At 41.8% G+C, this 16,853-nt stretch overlaps 1 protein-coding gene across 5 annotated transcripts in view; it reads left to right on the top strand.

The window, feature by feature from the left end:
• cadm3 (cell adhesion molecule 3) overlaps positions 1-16,853 on the top strand; it is a 113,957-nt gene that overhangs the window by 62,516 nt on the left and 34,588 nt on the right. For all 5 annotated transcript variants that reach the window (XM_080861480.1, XM_080861478.1, XM_080861477.1 and 2 more), the window contains exons 4-5: positions 5,528-5,680; positions 13,410-13,547. In XM_080861480.1, the coding sequence (XP_080717606.1) occupies positions 5,528-5,680; positions 13,410-13,547 (291 nt within the window). The remainder of the gene's footprint in view (positions 1-5,527; positions 5,681-13,409; positions 13,548-16,853) is intronic.

Below are 16,853 nucleotides of genomic sequence, written 5' to 3'. Positions count from 1 at the left end.
CACACTCATATATAACGTTTGCGCCAATCCAGTTTATCTCAAAACTAAGAAATTCATTATATCGAAGGAACAACAACCAAACATCAGTGTGTGACCTATTGACAGACTATTTATGTTGCCCACATCAGCAAGGCACAGCACATGTACAATTTTCAGGTGCTTCTGGATCGATACGTCCCCGTAACTAGATATCATATCGTTTTCGAAAATCCATCACACCTGTACTGGCAAGAAATATACATCGTTTATAATGAAAGAAGAAATAACCCCCCAAAAGAGAGAGAGAGAGAGAGAGTAAGAGCCTGGAATGATTAGAAATGGGTGAGATGTAAGAGAGAAAGACGAAGAACAAGATGTGGGGGTGGGGGGGATGAGTAGAGATGAGGGGGAAGAGAATTAAGGAGACTGATAGTTGAGCACAAGGTCCAGGGGGCATGGATAAGTGTTTGTGTGTGTCTGTGTGTGCGAGAGTGAGTGACCGTATGCCTCACACACACCTACACACACACACCCACACAGAGAGGGTAGCTCACGAAGACAAATGTAGTGACCTTGCTTAGTGATAAGGCATGAAGATAAAGTAGTGTTGGATGAAATAACGGAAAAAAAATGCCAAGAGAAACAAAGGTGTGTGTGTGTCTGTGTGTGCGCATGTGTGCATGTTTGTGGGAGTGTGCAAGACAAAGATGGGAGAATAGACAGATGGAGTGATGAAGAGAAAGGGTGACAATAGTGAGACAGAAAGAATGACAAAAGGGTGATGAGACAAGCAGCCACAGATGTGGCTCAATACCGAGAACGCCAGATAAACAATAAGAAAAGAAAACAGAGGCAAGACAATATGAAACTTGACACACATGTTTGGACTGACCTACCTAATGCTCTCTCTTCAAGATTTCCAAGATCAAATAGCTTCTTACCCCCTGGAACTCTTGTTTTTGCTGACCACTTGTAGTTTCTGCAGGGTTTCACCTAATACACTGAAATCACTGATAAGTGTGATTTGTTAGAGGTGCAAGATCAACAGGAAGAGGTGAACAGTGTTGCCAAGTTAGCTGTTTTCTTCCTAGATTGTGACTTTCAATACCTTTGCTCTTTTGTGAACAAGTTATAGTGACAAAAGTATTCTACTTGGGCTGGTATTTGAGGAGAGGAGAACTATATTTTTTAAAATAAGGTGGTCAACCAAAGAGCCAGACAGATGTGTAAATAAGCTGTACGTGTACCTACCTCCTGTCCACAAGTTTTTCATTTTGAACTTTAGCTTGACCATTTAAATTCAATTATTCTTTCTCAAAGAACACATTTTAGCAGAGTGGGTAAACTGTTTTTGGATTCTTCCATGACTCTTCCACGACAGCTCAAATATATATATTTTTTTAAGTTACAGGTGAATAATCTGAAGCAATTAAAACACTTTATAAAATTATAATAACTTAAGCTAAAGCTAGCTAACTTGAATTTTTGACCTGAATCAGCCACGAAAAGTTCTTCTGCAGGCAGTCGTGTGACCTGCCAGGAGGTCCCTCCAAAGCAAGCCTTGACTCTTAGCAAACATCTTGGTCAGAGAGCAGTGTGATTATATGGTCAGTTATTTTGACTACGCTTTATAAATGAGTGGGGTGGGTGCAGTAACATGAATTTTAATGGTCTCTAGAATATTAAAAACTCGCACATAATTAGCAGTAATAGTAAACACTGCTTAAAAAGTTTGTCTCAAAATGAGATTTAAAGATTCATTTTGGGTAGAGAAAATCAAGAGAAAATACTAATTAGGCACACTTACATCTTTACTATGATAACAAGTAGATATCTCTCTCGACACCCATTTGAGGCTGTTGAACCTCTGCTGTCCAATTTTGTATTTTATTGAATATCTTTTCATGTGAAAGCACACATCCACTACTCTTTCTATTGCTGGATCTTGGACTCAGCCAGGGTAGCCCATTGTCACTGATTCTATTCATGATTTTTTCATGACCAGAATTTATAGATGCAGCTGTGGAGGGTGTTAGCTGCCTTGGTCTCAGAATGTCATCTCTGCTTTTGCAGATGATGTGGTTCTGTTCAATTCCATTTTATTCATGTAGCACCAAATCACAACAACTGTTGCCTCAAGGTGCTTGTTACCCTCATCAAATGACCTCATACAGGGCAGTTTCCGGCCGAGCGTGAAGTAGCACCTGCGGAACAGGCTGAGACGATACACCATGCTCAGGTGGACTGGCAGACACTGGCAAGGCCACTATTCCTTTCTCCACCAATCCAGACACAAGAGCAGCTTTCAGCTCAGCCTTACGCAGAGCTGTGGAGACACAAATGCCATAAAATGCTGCCACCTCATGCAAATCCCTCTTCTTACAGGCGTCCAGCTGGACGCCTGTAAAAAGGTAGGTAGCCATTCAAAACCACAACAAAAAACTACCTGAGGCTAACAATAACAACAAAGAAGAACCATCTCCAACACGCAAATCAAAAACAGGTGGGAAATATGTGTGGCCACAGGTTAACCAATAAATAAAAATACCACCGACCCTCTCCCCAGACCTACCTACTAAAATCTTAGCCTAGTTAGCTTCTGGAGTGTACCAGGCTCGAGGCAACTTTAAAGGCTAAGCATCAAGTGCACAAAGCATCGACAAGCCTACCCCCGACAGGGAACTAAACATCACCCGCGATTACTCCAAAAATAAAAAAGGCAAAATAAAAAATGAGTGCCTGAAGGAGGAGCTGACGCTCAGCTAGACACTGTGCTAACCGGAGAGAGAGCGCAGCAGATGCAATACAACCAAATAAGCCACTGGCAAACAACTCACTAATACTCAATTGCTCTTCCTTCCATTCATATCCCGGACGAGCCCCCACATTGTTACGTCCCCACAATGAAGGTCCAGGGGTGTGTGTGGGGACTGGTAACAAATTGGTACAGAATGAAAGGAAAACAGACAGAGGTGTTTAGTAAATAAAATAGTTTTTATTATAGATAAACTTAACATAAAGAGCCGGCAATGCCGTTTTACCAATAACACTAGAAAAAGAAAAAGGTCGCAACAACAAAGAACATAACAGCCACACTACTCACGTGAAGCAGCTACACTGCTTCCAAAACTCCACACTATAGGATCACCTTCGACACACAATGTGGGAACACCAGAGAAAAACCACCCTCTCACATCCAGTTCATCCCCAGTTTCTATGACCTCAGAGAGGTGTTTGCTAACTGGGCCCAGGTGGTAAATGAGGCCAATGAGCAGACGCTGTGTCCTGGGAAGAGAGAAGAGCAAGAGAGAGACAGAGGGGTGGAGCAAGAGAGGAAGAGGCGGAGAGAAAACACCACACCCACAGAAGGGCGGTTTCAGGAGGCCCAGCTAGGGCCGTAACAACCTCCTAGTCTGGTTCTCAGCTCCGACTTTGCGTTGGAATTGAGTTGCTGCCCAAGTGGAGTAGTATCTCTCATTCACAAGAGAGCGAAGGAGGGCGTGTGGTACTGGTAGACATAATGGTGCTGGATTGGTCTTTTGCGATGACGAAACAGCTGAGCGTGAAAGCTGAGCTGATTTACATTTCCATCTTCATCTAAGGCAACTAGTTGTGGTTAGTGACCAAAATCTCAGTCATTCATTCCCAAACCACTTCAACCACCAGTTGACTTCAAAGTGGGACGTTTTGGGCATGGCTAGCCTGGAGTAGGCTCTGGGGTAGACCCAGGACAAATGGATAGAATAGCTTAGATAGCTCAGTGTCTCACCAGAAGAGCTGAAGGAGGTGACTGGGAAGAGGGTAGACTGAGGCCCTCACAGCTAGAACTCGTAGAAGCAGTATATGATGGTTGGAAGAATGGATGGATCCTTCTAAGGATTGAGATCCTTATCTCGCTCTCCTCCTCTCTTATAATTATTCTGTCTGCACTGACTTTCCATTTTATTGTAGTTAAGCTAACATAGCTGTCCTAGTTTGAAACTGGGAGAAAACACAAAGAAGAACTTGCTAAAAAAACAAAAACTTTGAATGTGAAAACAAATCTGACTATTCACTGTACTTAAGCATGATGGCTTTTTCCAGGTGTCTGCTTTATCACAGCCTGCTTGTTTTGCGTTTAGCCATTATTTGCAGAGAGCCAGCTCTGCACAGAGAACAAAGCTGAAAAGTTTTTCTTGAGACAGAGAGATAGACAGATATACATCTAGATAGACAGACAGATAGGAAGGCAGGGAGACCGGCAGCAATCACAGAGCACAAACACTGCAGAGGTCAATGCTATCACGGAAACGAGCGGTTATTTCGTAGCATTTCATCATCATCATCTATCTCGGTCGCTTGCGCTCTCTCCCTCTTTCATGGCTGGATTTCTCATTGATGACAAAGCCATTTATGTCTCTCTTATTCCCCCTTCTCGCCTCCCTCCTCTTTATCCCCCCCATTCCCTTTCCTCTCCCTTCTGTTCCTCCTGGTCTCTCTCTAACTCTCCTCGCTATTTATGCTTCCTCTGTTTTATTTTTCAGCTTTTTTTTCCCTCTTGCACTTTTCCTCGTCTCTCATTCTCAATTTGCGTCTCCTTTCCATTCTCTCTTTGCTCTTTGTCTTCCTTTGCCTCGTTTGCACTTGCATCTCTATTTTTTACTCCTCTCGCACCTCATCTTCGTCACTCGTCCTTCTCCTCTCCGCCTTACATCATTTTTTCTTTCTCTAAACACCTCTCCCCCTCCCTCCTCCTTCTTCTCATTTTACCTTTCTCTTTCCCATGATTTAAATTCTGCGGATCATCTTTCTTACTTTCCTCTTTGCTTCTCACTCTGCCCTTCCCCTCCTTGCTCATCCTCCTTAGCGCACTTTCTTTCTCTCTTCCCACCTCCTGTTTTCCTCACTTCAGCTCCACCACCCCTTTCATTATTGTTTCTTTTCGTACTTTTTTCGAACTTGTGCATTTGCTGTTCCCCCTCATATATTCCTTACAAACATTTATCAGCCTTTTCTTTCCTTCATCTTCACCATTACCTTCTTAACTATTCATTTCTCTTCTCTCCCTATGTACCTTCCTTTCTAACTCATTCCCCTCCTTCTAACTCCCATTTTCTTGTTCTTTCAGTCTTTCTCCCTACTGTCTCACCTCTTGTACACCCTCCTCTCTATCACCATCCTCCCTGCTTCACTTTATTTTTTTTAACTGTCTGTGACGGTATTCTTTCTTCCCATACCTCTGTCACCTCCCTCCTTTTTTCATAATTTCTTTTATCGCATCCTTTTTCCTTTCCATTCTTGCCTCTTTCCTTTTCTCTGCTGTGTTTGATCATGCTCCACTCTCTTCTGTCTTCTTTCTTTTTAAAAAAAAATTTCTTTCTCTTTTATTTCATTAAAAAAAGAAACCCATATATAGCAGTCATTGGAAAAAAAAAACACTATTTCGCTCTCTAACTAAAGTTTAAAGGCAAAAATAACTGATAAATCAAACAAACACAGCTAATACAAGCTAAATCTCCTCAAACACTTCATAAAGTACATTTCTAATAATTGATATTCTCTTCCTCAGCGCTGAGAGACAACCGCATCCAGCTGTATCGCTCGACATCCACCGAGCTTTCCATCACCATCTCGGAGGTGCAGCTGTCTGACGAGGGAGAGTACACCTGCTCCATCTTCACCATGCCAGTCCGCACCGCCCGCGCCACCGTCACAGTGCTAGGTGGGTCACAAAAATATGTATAAAGCACACACTGTCAGTCACTCTTCATATTGTGGGAGAAATCTGTCATTTTGTATAGAAACTGCTTTACCTTTGATACTGTCAAACATATTTTTATATGAACTTATCCAGAAAGAAACCTGTGGATTTTTCATGTCTTAACTTGGTAAAGAGATAAAAGGACAAAAGTATAAAAGAAAGACGCTTTGCTAATTTTTTGATTTCAATAAAACCTTATTTGCTATAAGTCTAACCTTCCTGTCTCCTGTATGTCCTTGAAGGATCCCTAGGTTTTCATATTTTTCATATTTCTCTGTCTCTTGTAGGCTTTTCTAAAATATCTCTTTGTTCACACTCAGGGCTAATGGTCCACAATGGCATTCTTGTCTCCATTGTTCACCCTCAGCTTGCCTCTTTTGAGGCTGATTGACATTTGTACAAATCAGCTTGACTGCAGTCTGTCTTAATTTGTGACAAATTAAAATGGATTATTCAAAGCTTCTGACATATGCTATTATCACCCCACTCAGTTTTCAAGTTGTTTATTCCCACTTTCATGGGAAATACTACTACAATTATTCCAAGCTGCATTCAGAGTGCACATTCAGAAAGTAAACGCAGGTGTTTTAAATTGCAGAAAAGTCCAACTTGACTTGTCGAGCTGTAAACAACTGGCTTCAATTCATCTTGATACATCGCCGTGGTATTTTGCTAGTGCGACCTACTCGCAGAGTTTACCCCCATGCTAAATGAAATTTTCCTTTGTTAATGTCAAACTTGCTTGCACTGGTACGCTAGCATTTTAATGCTGAATCTTCACAAAGTTTGGTGAATGATTGAATCAAATAGAATGTGTTTAATTTGTGCAGTAAAAGACAGAGAGATCCCCACCTTTAGTTCAGAGTATAGATGAAGTTGGAAAAGCACCTAAAACAACCATTTCCCATTAAGCTACCCAACTTCAAATCAAAAGGTCTACTCTGCCAATCTTCTGTGCCACTAAATAAAACAAGAAAACATGTTTAAATATTTAACAGAACATCTGAATGCTAGTACTCAATAGTCTTCCATGTAATGGTTTCATACTGTTGCTTAAATCTGTGCATAAGGTTGTGGAGATATTATTGAGAGATATTATTGCCAATAAATCAAAGAATTAAAAACATCCAGATTTTCCAAAATTGAAATAAAGTTTAGGTCACCAAAAAGTGAAAAGTTATGCAAGTTTAACAGAACAGTTTGCACAATGATAAATGTGTTATCTTCCAGTTCCTACAGGTGTCCCAGTGTTTGCTGCTTTGTTTTTGCTTCTGTCCACTTCATCTCAAACCAGCTCAATGACTTTTAAGTCTGGTCTTCCATCATTTAAAGACTACCATCTAGTTCTTTTCTCCTAATGTTTTGGGTCATTACCTTGTTGTAGAATGAGCCCCGGATAAACCAATGTGTCTTCCGCTGCCTTTTTCCCACCATTTGGACAGCAGTATACAGTACTAAAAATACACCAGTGGGTGTCATAACAGTTTCTTTCAACATTGCCCTCATATGGACACAGGTTTAGGTAAGTAAGCTGGGGCATCTATAAGAACTGTTAATTTAGTTCCACAGCTACAAAGCATTAGATGAATAGGTTTGTAATCAGTGAAAGAAGTGTGTTTAATCGGAAATTGAGCTTTTAAAACTTCTTTACCTTACTTTTCTACATTTTGGTATTTTTACATTGGAATTAAACTGCACATATTAGCCCCCCCCCAAAAAAAAGTCAAAATAAAAATAAAATTGAATACATTGGTGCAATCTGAAGGGTAATGCAAGTGTAATGAATGCCTGCAGCCTTGAATAAATTGCCATCATCCCGTCAGTGGAGAGTAGGCTGTTTTATTGATTGGATATTGGCGTAATTGGCTTTGGACGCTCTTTCAGGTATTGACTTTTATTAGCTGAGTTTTTACTGGCTCTCTGTGTCAGCTTATTCTGTCTATATTTAATGATTTTACTTTGCATGCTTGGCAATAGTGGAATGCACCAACGCATAAACAAAAGATAATTATTTTATACATGGAAAAAGCAACTGGCGGGATATTTCTGGGAGGCAATGATGGACAAATTCACAGCCAACACTTAAGGGCATCTAGTGCCACTTCTAAATTGGTGTGTAATGAATTTAAGTCATTATTTGTGCTGAAAACTCTCACATTAGTATGTATTCAATAAAGTGGACTTCCATTATTTCATTTTGCATTTCCTTCTAACATGGAGATAGAATTAATATTTACTGTAAGTTAATTTGTGATATTGATGAGATGCAATTTCCTCTCGCTTTTGATTCAGCACTTTATAATTTGCCAGCAAATTCCTGGCTGAAAAACCAAGCTGCAGAGGGTTTCGGCCTAATTCTCTTGGAGAATGCACTTAGTGGAAACAAGAGATTTACATTTAGGGTGGGGCATGATTGCTCTGTGATTGTTCTGTGGCTCAGCGGGCAAAGGCTTTTCCCCCATATTTGAAATTAGTCAATCAACAACACCAAAATGATGGATTCAATCACTATTGTTGAAACGTATCCCAAATGTTTTGTCAGTGCTACAATATTGAAAATAATAAAACCTAGTTCCCCTGGACAACATAAGCAGTGTGCTCAATAATGATTTTTTTTAATTCATATGGGGGGGGGGGGGGGGGGGGGGGGGGGGGGGAGGTATACTTTGAAGCAAGCATGAGGGCGGGTCCACTTGAGCTCTTAAGAGCCAAATTAACACGAGAATCATTTCTCAGTATTTACTTAAGTTTTGCAGTAATTGTGTTTCAAGCATCTTTTATTCTCTGTAATTGACGGCTGTGACACTGTATTCTGCGTTCAATAAATATTTCATGGCTCCTGAGAGGGAGCAAACCCATTAAAAATGTATGGTAAAATGTCTAAAAAAACGCATGGACCCCCTATGGGAAAATCAAGCAAAGATATCGAGTTTTGGCAGAGCAGCATTTGTGTGTGCATGTTTCATCCTTGTTTTGACTTGTTCTGACCGTCGTGCACAATCACACATCAGCACATAACTGGTGAGCGTGGCCAGTTTGCATGTGTCTGTGAGAAGGAAACGTGTGGCATGCCTCCGCTCTTGAGCTAACCATAGAATAATTTATAATGGCTTTATTCTCTTTTATTCTACTTGTAGAGGAAAGGGTCTCAACAGGACTTCTCCAGCCAATTCTATATATCCAGTATTATTCCCTTATTAATATTCAATGCTACTTTACTGCCAGAGAGCTTCTGCACACAGTGCACTACATCAAATACCGCTACATTAAAAATTGACCACATTTTTTTTTAATGTATACCATGGCTAGTTCACAGCACTTTTTTTTGACACTTCTGTTCGTCTTTTTGCAGTGGTTTGGACAAAATACTATAAATACATTCTGTTAATCTGTTTTCTGTCATTTGCTGTTTCCTGAATTTTATAAATATTTTGGAACAAAAAGTAATAAAATATAAATTTTCTTTCTTTCCTTTATGGCCTGGTCCTAAATCCATCTAAACTGTTGGCTTAACCATCTCCGCTTTCTCTCCTGCTATATAAGCAACTCTGTCTTTCCTGCCTTAATGCATAAGAAGGCAGTTTGCAGTCAAACCGAATGTTTATTATTTGCAAAAGCAGAATGACAGTAAGCGCCGCCAACATTTAGAGAAATGTGCCGCTCGCAAAAGCTGCAGATGGTGTATTGCAAGTTTAGAAATTTTTCTCCTCTTACCTTCAGCCATGGTGGTGAAGAAAAGTGGATACTGAAATATTTGGCAGAATGGATGTTTAGTCTTTTTTCTGCTTGCATTGTTTTCACTTGTGCTCCAAGTTAAAATAGCAGTTAAGCAAAAAATGTGTTTAACCAACTGTGCCAGAATCTGGAAGAACACCCTCTGGGAGAGTAGCATGAAATTTTGGTTTGGCAGCAGGGCATCTGGTGTTTCACTTGGCTAAAGTTTTTTGGTTTTTTTTCACCTGACCTTTGGCTCATGCTGTGTTTCTGTCCCTCTCTTTCACTCCTGTAAATGGTCATCCAGGCCACCAGTATTCTTGCACAAATTGCGTTCACCTTGTCTTTTAGATAATGAATCCTGGAAGTTGCAATTAATATTGTATGCAAAATATGATCTACTTGACATTATGAGCTGACCTGAGAATGAATGCAATGCTGACTGAAACTGTAGAAATACATACATGCAGAACCCTTGCTGCTGATTTTGAAGGGATAATGCGTTATTATTATTCTCACTGAATTAATTGCTTTTCCATGATCATCAGTAGACAGCCGTCGTGCCATTTGGGGCTTCACTGCGACTGTTGGAATACTTAATATGTGTGCCACAAGTACTGTTGTAATGTTAAGTTAATGAAGGATTTAATCGTTTTCCTTTGGGAATATTTTCTTCTATATTTGGTTTCTGTAAGCTACCGTCGTGTTTTGAAGTCTTGTTAAAAATGTGGTGAGCGTTTACCTCACCCCTGACGTCGTTGCCCACCTCTCAATTTTAAATACACTTAGTCATTGAGGGTTAGCAGGAGGGACTATGCGCTTACCTGCTGCTCCTTGGCAGGTAGCTCCATGCCCTCCTGGGTTTTAATTGCACCTTAGAACACATATGCATCAACACTACAATGAGCGGGTGGAGGGAGGTTTGGAGTCTTCTCCCACCCCCATTCTCTGCGGCCTGCTGGAGCGGGAGGGCTAGTAGGAGGAGTTGGCCGTCCGACTGCGGTCTGGGGTGTGGGGCCTCCCTGCTGCTGCGGAGTCGGGGTGGTCTGCCTCTCCCCACCGCAGGGAAAAGGGTAACACCACCTGGGTCTGGGTGCAATTCCCCCCTCCAGGGGCAAGGGTACCTAGACCCGGTTTGTAGAGTACGCTTGGGGAGTGTGATTGTGTGTACAGCGTCTCTTTATGTCTGTCTCCACGTTGGTTGAGTGTGGAGTGAGTGCATATGAGAGCATGAGGGTGGGAATGGATGTTTGTGTCTGTGTGTGCCTGTATGTCTGTGTCTATATGTCAGGTTGGGTATCAGACGCCACCTCTCTGGGGACACCTCAGGCCCTCCAAGGTTTGGAGGCCTATCTCCACCCACCACCACTTCCCCTGCCGGTGGCGGACTCCCTCAGGTGTCGGTGTGTTGGTGGTTCTTTGTGTCTGGGGGTGGGCGTCCGGGTACACACCGGCTCACTCCTTGGCGGCCGCTTGTCGGGGCCTGGGGCCTGGGGCTCGCTCGGGCCCCTTTGGAGGTGGGGTGCCCCCGGCCTCTCGGCCTAGGGCTCGGTCACTCAGGCGCAGCTGGGGGCCGGCGGAGCTCACGGGCGCGTCACTGCAACTCCCCCTGACTTCTGCTCCGCGGCTGCTGGGCGAGCCCTCATCTGGGACTCTCCTCAGCTCTTACTGGAACAGTGGCGCGGCTGCCCCTCTGTTGGTCTTCCATGGTCTCTTGTGTTCTGGGGGCCTCTGGATGTCTGGAGTTTTGATCTCCTCCATACCCGCTTCACACCCTGGAGGACGGGGCTGTGGCCCCCCCACACTCCCTAGCAGATCATTACATGGAGAAACCTTTGGAATGCAAGCATGCTGATCCACACAGGTATGCACACATGGGTATTCACAGACACGGACTAAAGCTTTCTTGGCTGCTGCCTCAAAGCACACTGTGCGCTGTCTATCTTGCGTGCTGCACAATATCGTTTATTATTTAGTAAATATTGATATCTATGACTAGCTAGTTTATTGTGATGGTGCTTTGTTTTCTCTATTATTATGTTGCTCTTTGTTGTTTGCTGTCTCCTCTGTTTGTTTTTTTTGTTTGTTTTTTTTTTTTTTTTTTTCTCCATACAGGTGACCCAGGAGTTCTTTTTTTTTTCTCTCTCTTCCCCCCCCTTCTCACCGTCTCTTCTCCTCTTTGGTTTTCTGTCTTTCTCTCCCCCTCTCTCTCTCATTCATTCCCCCTGTCCTATTTATTAAAAAAAAAAAAAAAAAAAAAAAAAAAAAAAAAAGACAAAGGATGAACTGAAGCTCTGCCATCACGTAATGTCGCATACTGCTGTTTCTGATGTCATTTAAAAAAAAAAAAGAAAAAAAAAAAATGTGGTGAGCGTTTCAAATTTTTCATGAGACTGTGAAATGCGCAGGAGAATATGACCTTTTTTTGTGGATAAAGAGAAAAATTAGACAGAGTTAAGGGTTTGTTGTATGTTTTTTGTGTAATTACCCAGTGAAATGTGTTTTGCAGTTAATTCAAACATAAATTTAAAAAACAAAACACTTTTGTTCTTGTAATTGATTTACTGTACACTTTTTTGCAATAAAAGGCATTGCTATAAATTTCCTTACAGCCCCATGCATGGGGTGGGTCCTTTGGCAGTTTTATAGAGACGAGTTTCTTTCCGAATGTTCTAAATGTATTGTTTGTGCTAACACCAACATCTATTTCATCCGAAGTATTTTCCCCTCACTGCATCAAATACTGGCCTTCTGTCAGATGCTGATTGTGTCCCTCTCGGCGATATTGGACACTGATGGATCACGGCCATGTTTTAAAAAGTGATAATGTCTGCTTTAGGAAGCTGCAAAGTTGGAGGTTTTCGCAGGTTTCTTAGCCAGGAGACTGCAGTTTGTGTCCCATTTGGAATGCTGTGCTTTGCATTTTTTCCTTTATTTTCCCTCACCGATTTGTTATCATCTGACTCATATCCACTAGTTTAGATACTTAAAACTGCTGGCCTTGGTTCAGTTGGGTTCAGGAAAATATTGTAACATGTGTTAAAGTACATGGCTAGGCTGCTGCCTCTGCGACTCTGCCCCAGATAAGCGCAAGAGAATGGATGGATGGATTGTGTTAAAGTATACCCCTTCACAACATCAACCCTGCAAGTTGAACAATTACACTGGTCATTTAAATATGACACAAGCATCCCTAAGTGACGGGTTGGGAGTGAAAGATGTGAGACACCAGCAGCTTTGACGAAAACGTCAGTATTTGACAGCCTAGTAATGAGAATGAGCTGTTTAGTCACAGCAGTTCACCAACTGAGCTTAAATGCTTCTGCAAGTTATGCCATCTTACTGCTTTTCAGACAGGCATGCAGATTTCTTGTTTTCTCATTTTATTTTAAAAGACAAAACAAAAAACTGAGATATTTGCTCTGGGAAGCTGGAACTGGGGGAGTGTTTTGCCTCTGGGCTGCAAACATTAAACTCGGATGCCCATTCAGCCCAAAGAGGTGTAACTGTGCTGTGTTTAGCTAACAGAAGCAAGTCACTTCCTTCTGAGACTGAAACAGTCATTATCTGCACATCCTAATTGGCCGCCTGTTAGCAAAACTGGGGGGAAAAAATGTCTAGTGCACCAGTCATGGCAGATACTTATAATAGAGACAGCATGTTCTGATTCTTCTGGAAGGTCAGAGCTGCTGTGAAATGGTTAAGAACCATATTGGGTGCAAATCATAGCAAGCCTGCATCATTATTTTTCTCCCAGCTGGATTCTATCAGAGCTTTCCAAGTTGCCCAAATAGATTCAAGCTTGTCTGCGATATTGTGGATGCTGCTGCACATTTTGCTGATAGGCCACAACTTTGCAGACACATGCAGTACTTGTTAGAAACTCAGCAACTGGCCTTAATTTTACAAGGTTAGCCCTGCTGCATAAAAGTCTTCTCCTTCTCTCTTTCTAACTCTAAAACTCTTTACTCTTTAGGTGTGCCCGGCAAGCCTCAGATCTCAGGCTTTGAGCATGCAGTGAAGGAGGGGGAAAAAGTCACCCTGACCTGCACCAGCACTGGCAGCAAACCCCCCGCCACGTTGCACTGGTACAAAGGAGACCAGCTGCTGAAAGGTGAGAGATACGGACAGTGCGTGCAATGCTTTGTGTCTCTCTTTATAATTTTGTGTTATGTGCACGAGGATGTTGTGAGGTCAAGAAAAATGTGTGTTGCACATGTTAGTTTTTGTACTCTAGCTTGTACTCCTGGTGAGGATTGTATGGGTGTGGCTGTGTGTTTGTTTAGGAAAGCTTGTGTGTCATTATGCAGCTGGAAGGATACTCTGAAGGAATGCAAGGATGTGTGTTTTTACTTGTGGTGTGTTTGTGTGAGGTTTCTGTGGTCACAAGTGTTTATGGGTGACTGTCATCCTTGATTGTACGCTGTGTATGGGTATTTGCAAGCGCGTATGCGACATTGGTGCGCATATGCCTCACGTTTGAGCATTTGCAAGATCATGCTGCGTGTGTATTGCGTCCTTGCCATATTGCCTGCTGTCTCTCTGTGTGCCCTGAACCTGTGTGTGCATATGTGTGTGTGCATGTGCGAGAGCAAGCTGCTTGTGAGCCCGAGTCCAGAAACGTGCTGCGTGTGTGCCCTTCTTTCCCATCATTCGTTCACACATGTGGTGGCTTTTATTATATTTTGTGTGTGTTGTTCCATAGCTTATTTGCACAAGTGCACGTGTATGTTGAGCCGCAGCATATCTGCAACTGGGAGTGACACAACAGAGAGCAAGAGATAGCGTGGGTCGGATCTAGCTAGGGATAACGAAAGAATCCAGCAATAAAAGGCAGGGCGGAGGAGAGGATGAAGGGATGAGGTTGAACAGAGAAACTGAGGTAGGGAGAGCTTTGCATGAGGTCAGGCTGACTAGTCTTTTGTTACAGATAAACGGGAGAAATGAGAAGGGAAGAAAGAGGAAGAGGCACAGCAAAGACAGAGAGGATGTCATGAGAGGACAAATTAACTGGCTTCTTCCAAACAGATAAGCTGAAAATCAAGGAGACGATTGGCAGCTTCTGACTCACAGTGGTATTGGCCGTGCTTTCGTTTCTCCAAATTGCAACCATCTTTCCCATAACCCCCCCGCTTCTTGTTTCTAAATCAGTCAGAGGTTTTCTGTTTTGCTTTACCGAGCAGAACAAACATGTTTGAAGTGTTGTTTCTGTCGCCCTTTCGCTCCTTCCACCATCTGCCCTCACACGAAAAAACAAAACAAAACTCTGTAAGCTTTAAGCTCTCATTGTCCTGGAAGAACAGCGCTCTCTGTCTGTCGTCACAGCTCTCCAACAGATGCCGCAAATCCTACTTTATATACAGTACTTTTTTCCAGTAATTACATTAATATAATAAGATAAAGATTTATTGATGTAAAAATGGACGCTCAGGCTTTGTAATGCAAAAATGCCCATCATTTGCCCTGATGCTTTGGCACTGTGTTAGTGTTTGCTATAATTATGGATTGAAAGGACTCAAAAGAATGGACTAAAGCTACAAAGTGAAGGAGTAATGGGAGAGCTGCCCGCCTGAGGACAGATTATCTGGTCCTTTTGTTACAGCTGAACTAAAAGCAGGAGACAGAAAGGAAGGAGATTGTTGCTTTTTAGAAACTGGATTTCTGTTTAAAGGCTCACTTCACCCAAAATACAAATAGATGCTTTTTTCCTGTATGTACCTGTAATGCCACTTCAAAGCATTCACAGCCCAAATACTGCCGTTCTGTTTGATGCCACTGCCATCACAGAGATACACACAATATTGTCCTTGTCACTAGTGCCATTGTATACAGAGAGATAGCACTCCTTTTTTGCAAAGTGGCAACATTTCCATTTAGAGGCTGGAGTGGTGGTCACAAGTTTGCCGGCCAGGCTTGGGACTTTATTTTTAACTTTAATGTCAATTGCTTATTGGATTGTCTTCCTCTTGCATTTTAATTTTGCTTTTACTTCATAATTATCATTAGTAATAAATCTTTGCCTTTTTTTTTTTCTTAAATAAAAGGTTGCGGTAAGGTTTAAATATGTCCCTTTCTCAACATAAGTCCTGCATATCATCTAATGATGCTTATCCATTGCTTTTAAATGCAACGGCAATGAGAACAGGCTAGCTACACCAATAATTTTGGTCTTATTTGCCCAGTTTTTGAGATAAAAACTGTAAGTGAATGTTATTTTGTTTGTAGCGCTCTATTGCGTATATTAGAGCAGGGCGATATGACCAAAAATATTTATCACGATATACATTTGAAAATTTGCGATAACGATATAACTGACGATATAATTGACACTAGACAAAATACTTTACAACTCCACAACTTTATTAGTGCAAAAAACCCCATCAATGTATTTTCACTTAAACAAGCAGCTGTTTTTTATGTGCATTAAAGTTATATAAAAATATAACAGTGCAAATTCCTTGCTGACAGTTTAACCAAAAGGCATTTCCAGTGGAAATTGGCCGACATATCCTCAGCATAACCATGTATAATATCCACAAAACTTAAAAAGAGGTTATACACACACAACATGGTAATATTATGTTGAAGCACAGTACGTATCACTCCGCGAGGCTCCTGCCTACGATAGCCGTAATGCTCCGACAATCCATCAAGCGGTGCGGGTTCGTAGCTTAGCAAAGTCGTACTAAAACATTTGACAGATTTTCAAGCGTCGTGTACATGAAATCGTTTTGAGGTCAGTAAACACAACCAGAACTCATACATAAGGCACACGGGATTATAAGGGGCACTGTCGATTTTCAGAAAAATCAAAGGATTGATTTTAAGTGTGTCGTATTTTCCAAACAACACAGTAATAACGACGGCCCGCTAGCATGCTCTACCAAAAATAGTACTTTGTTGTGTATCTGATGGACGAAAGCTAAACCAGTTCCACACCACTGAAGTTGCAGCATTTTTACAAACCAATTCTGGTTCATCCGTTTCATTCAACGATCCACTTTTGCTCTTCTCATTCTGCGTCACCGCCATGTGCGTATGTAAACAAAGGCACTTCGCATGCGCGTTTTACCCATATTCTATCGCGATTTCATTTTCCTATCGTTGCCCGGAATTACACCGGTATTACCGTGAACGGTATGATATAGCCCAGCCCTAGCGTATATGTTTCATTTAGAAATTCAACAGCAGCATGTCTTTCCACAGACATGGTGGCGATTTCATATGCTAAAGAAACAGTCGTATCCCCGGGAGTTATGTATTTGCATTGCACATAGCCACACTGCATGATTTACATACATAGTGTTTAATGTCATTCCACAGAGTAGGGAGGCTTTTACACAGCAAGACGGAAATTAAAGGTGTGGAAGTTCTGAGACTTGATAGAAAGAAAGTTTGTATTCTGTGATTTGCTCATTTC

Source organism: Rhamphochromis sp. 'chilingali' (genome assembly GCF_963969265.1).
Source record: "Rhamphochromis sp. 'chilingali' genome assembly, chromosome: 16".
Classification (NCBI taxonomy): Eukaryota; Metazoa; Chordata; class Actinopteri; order Cichliformes; family Cichlidae; genus Rhamphochromis; species Rhamphochromis sp. 'chilingali'.
The sequence above is the reverse complement of the archived record's forward strand: the minus strand, read 5'-3'. Positions and strand labels throughout refer to the sequence as shown.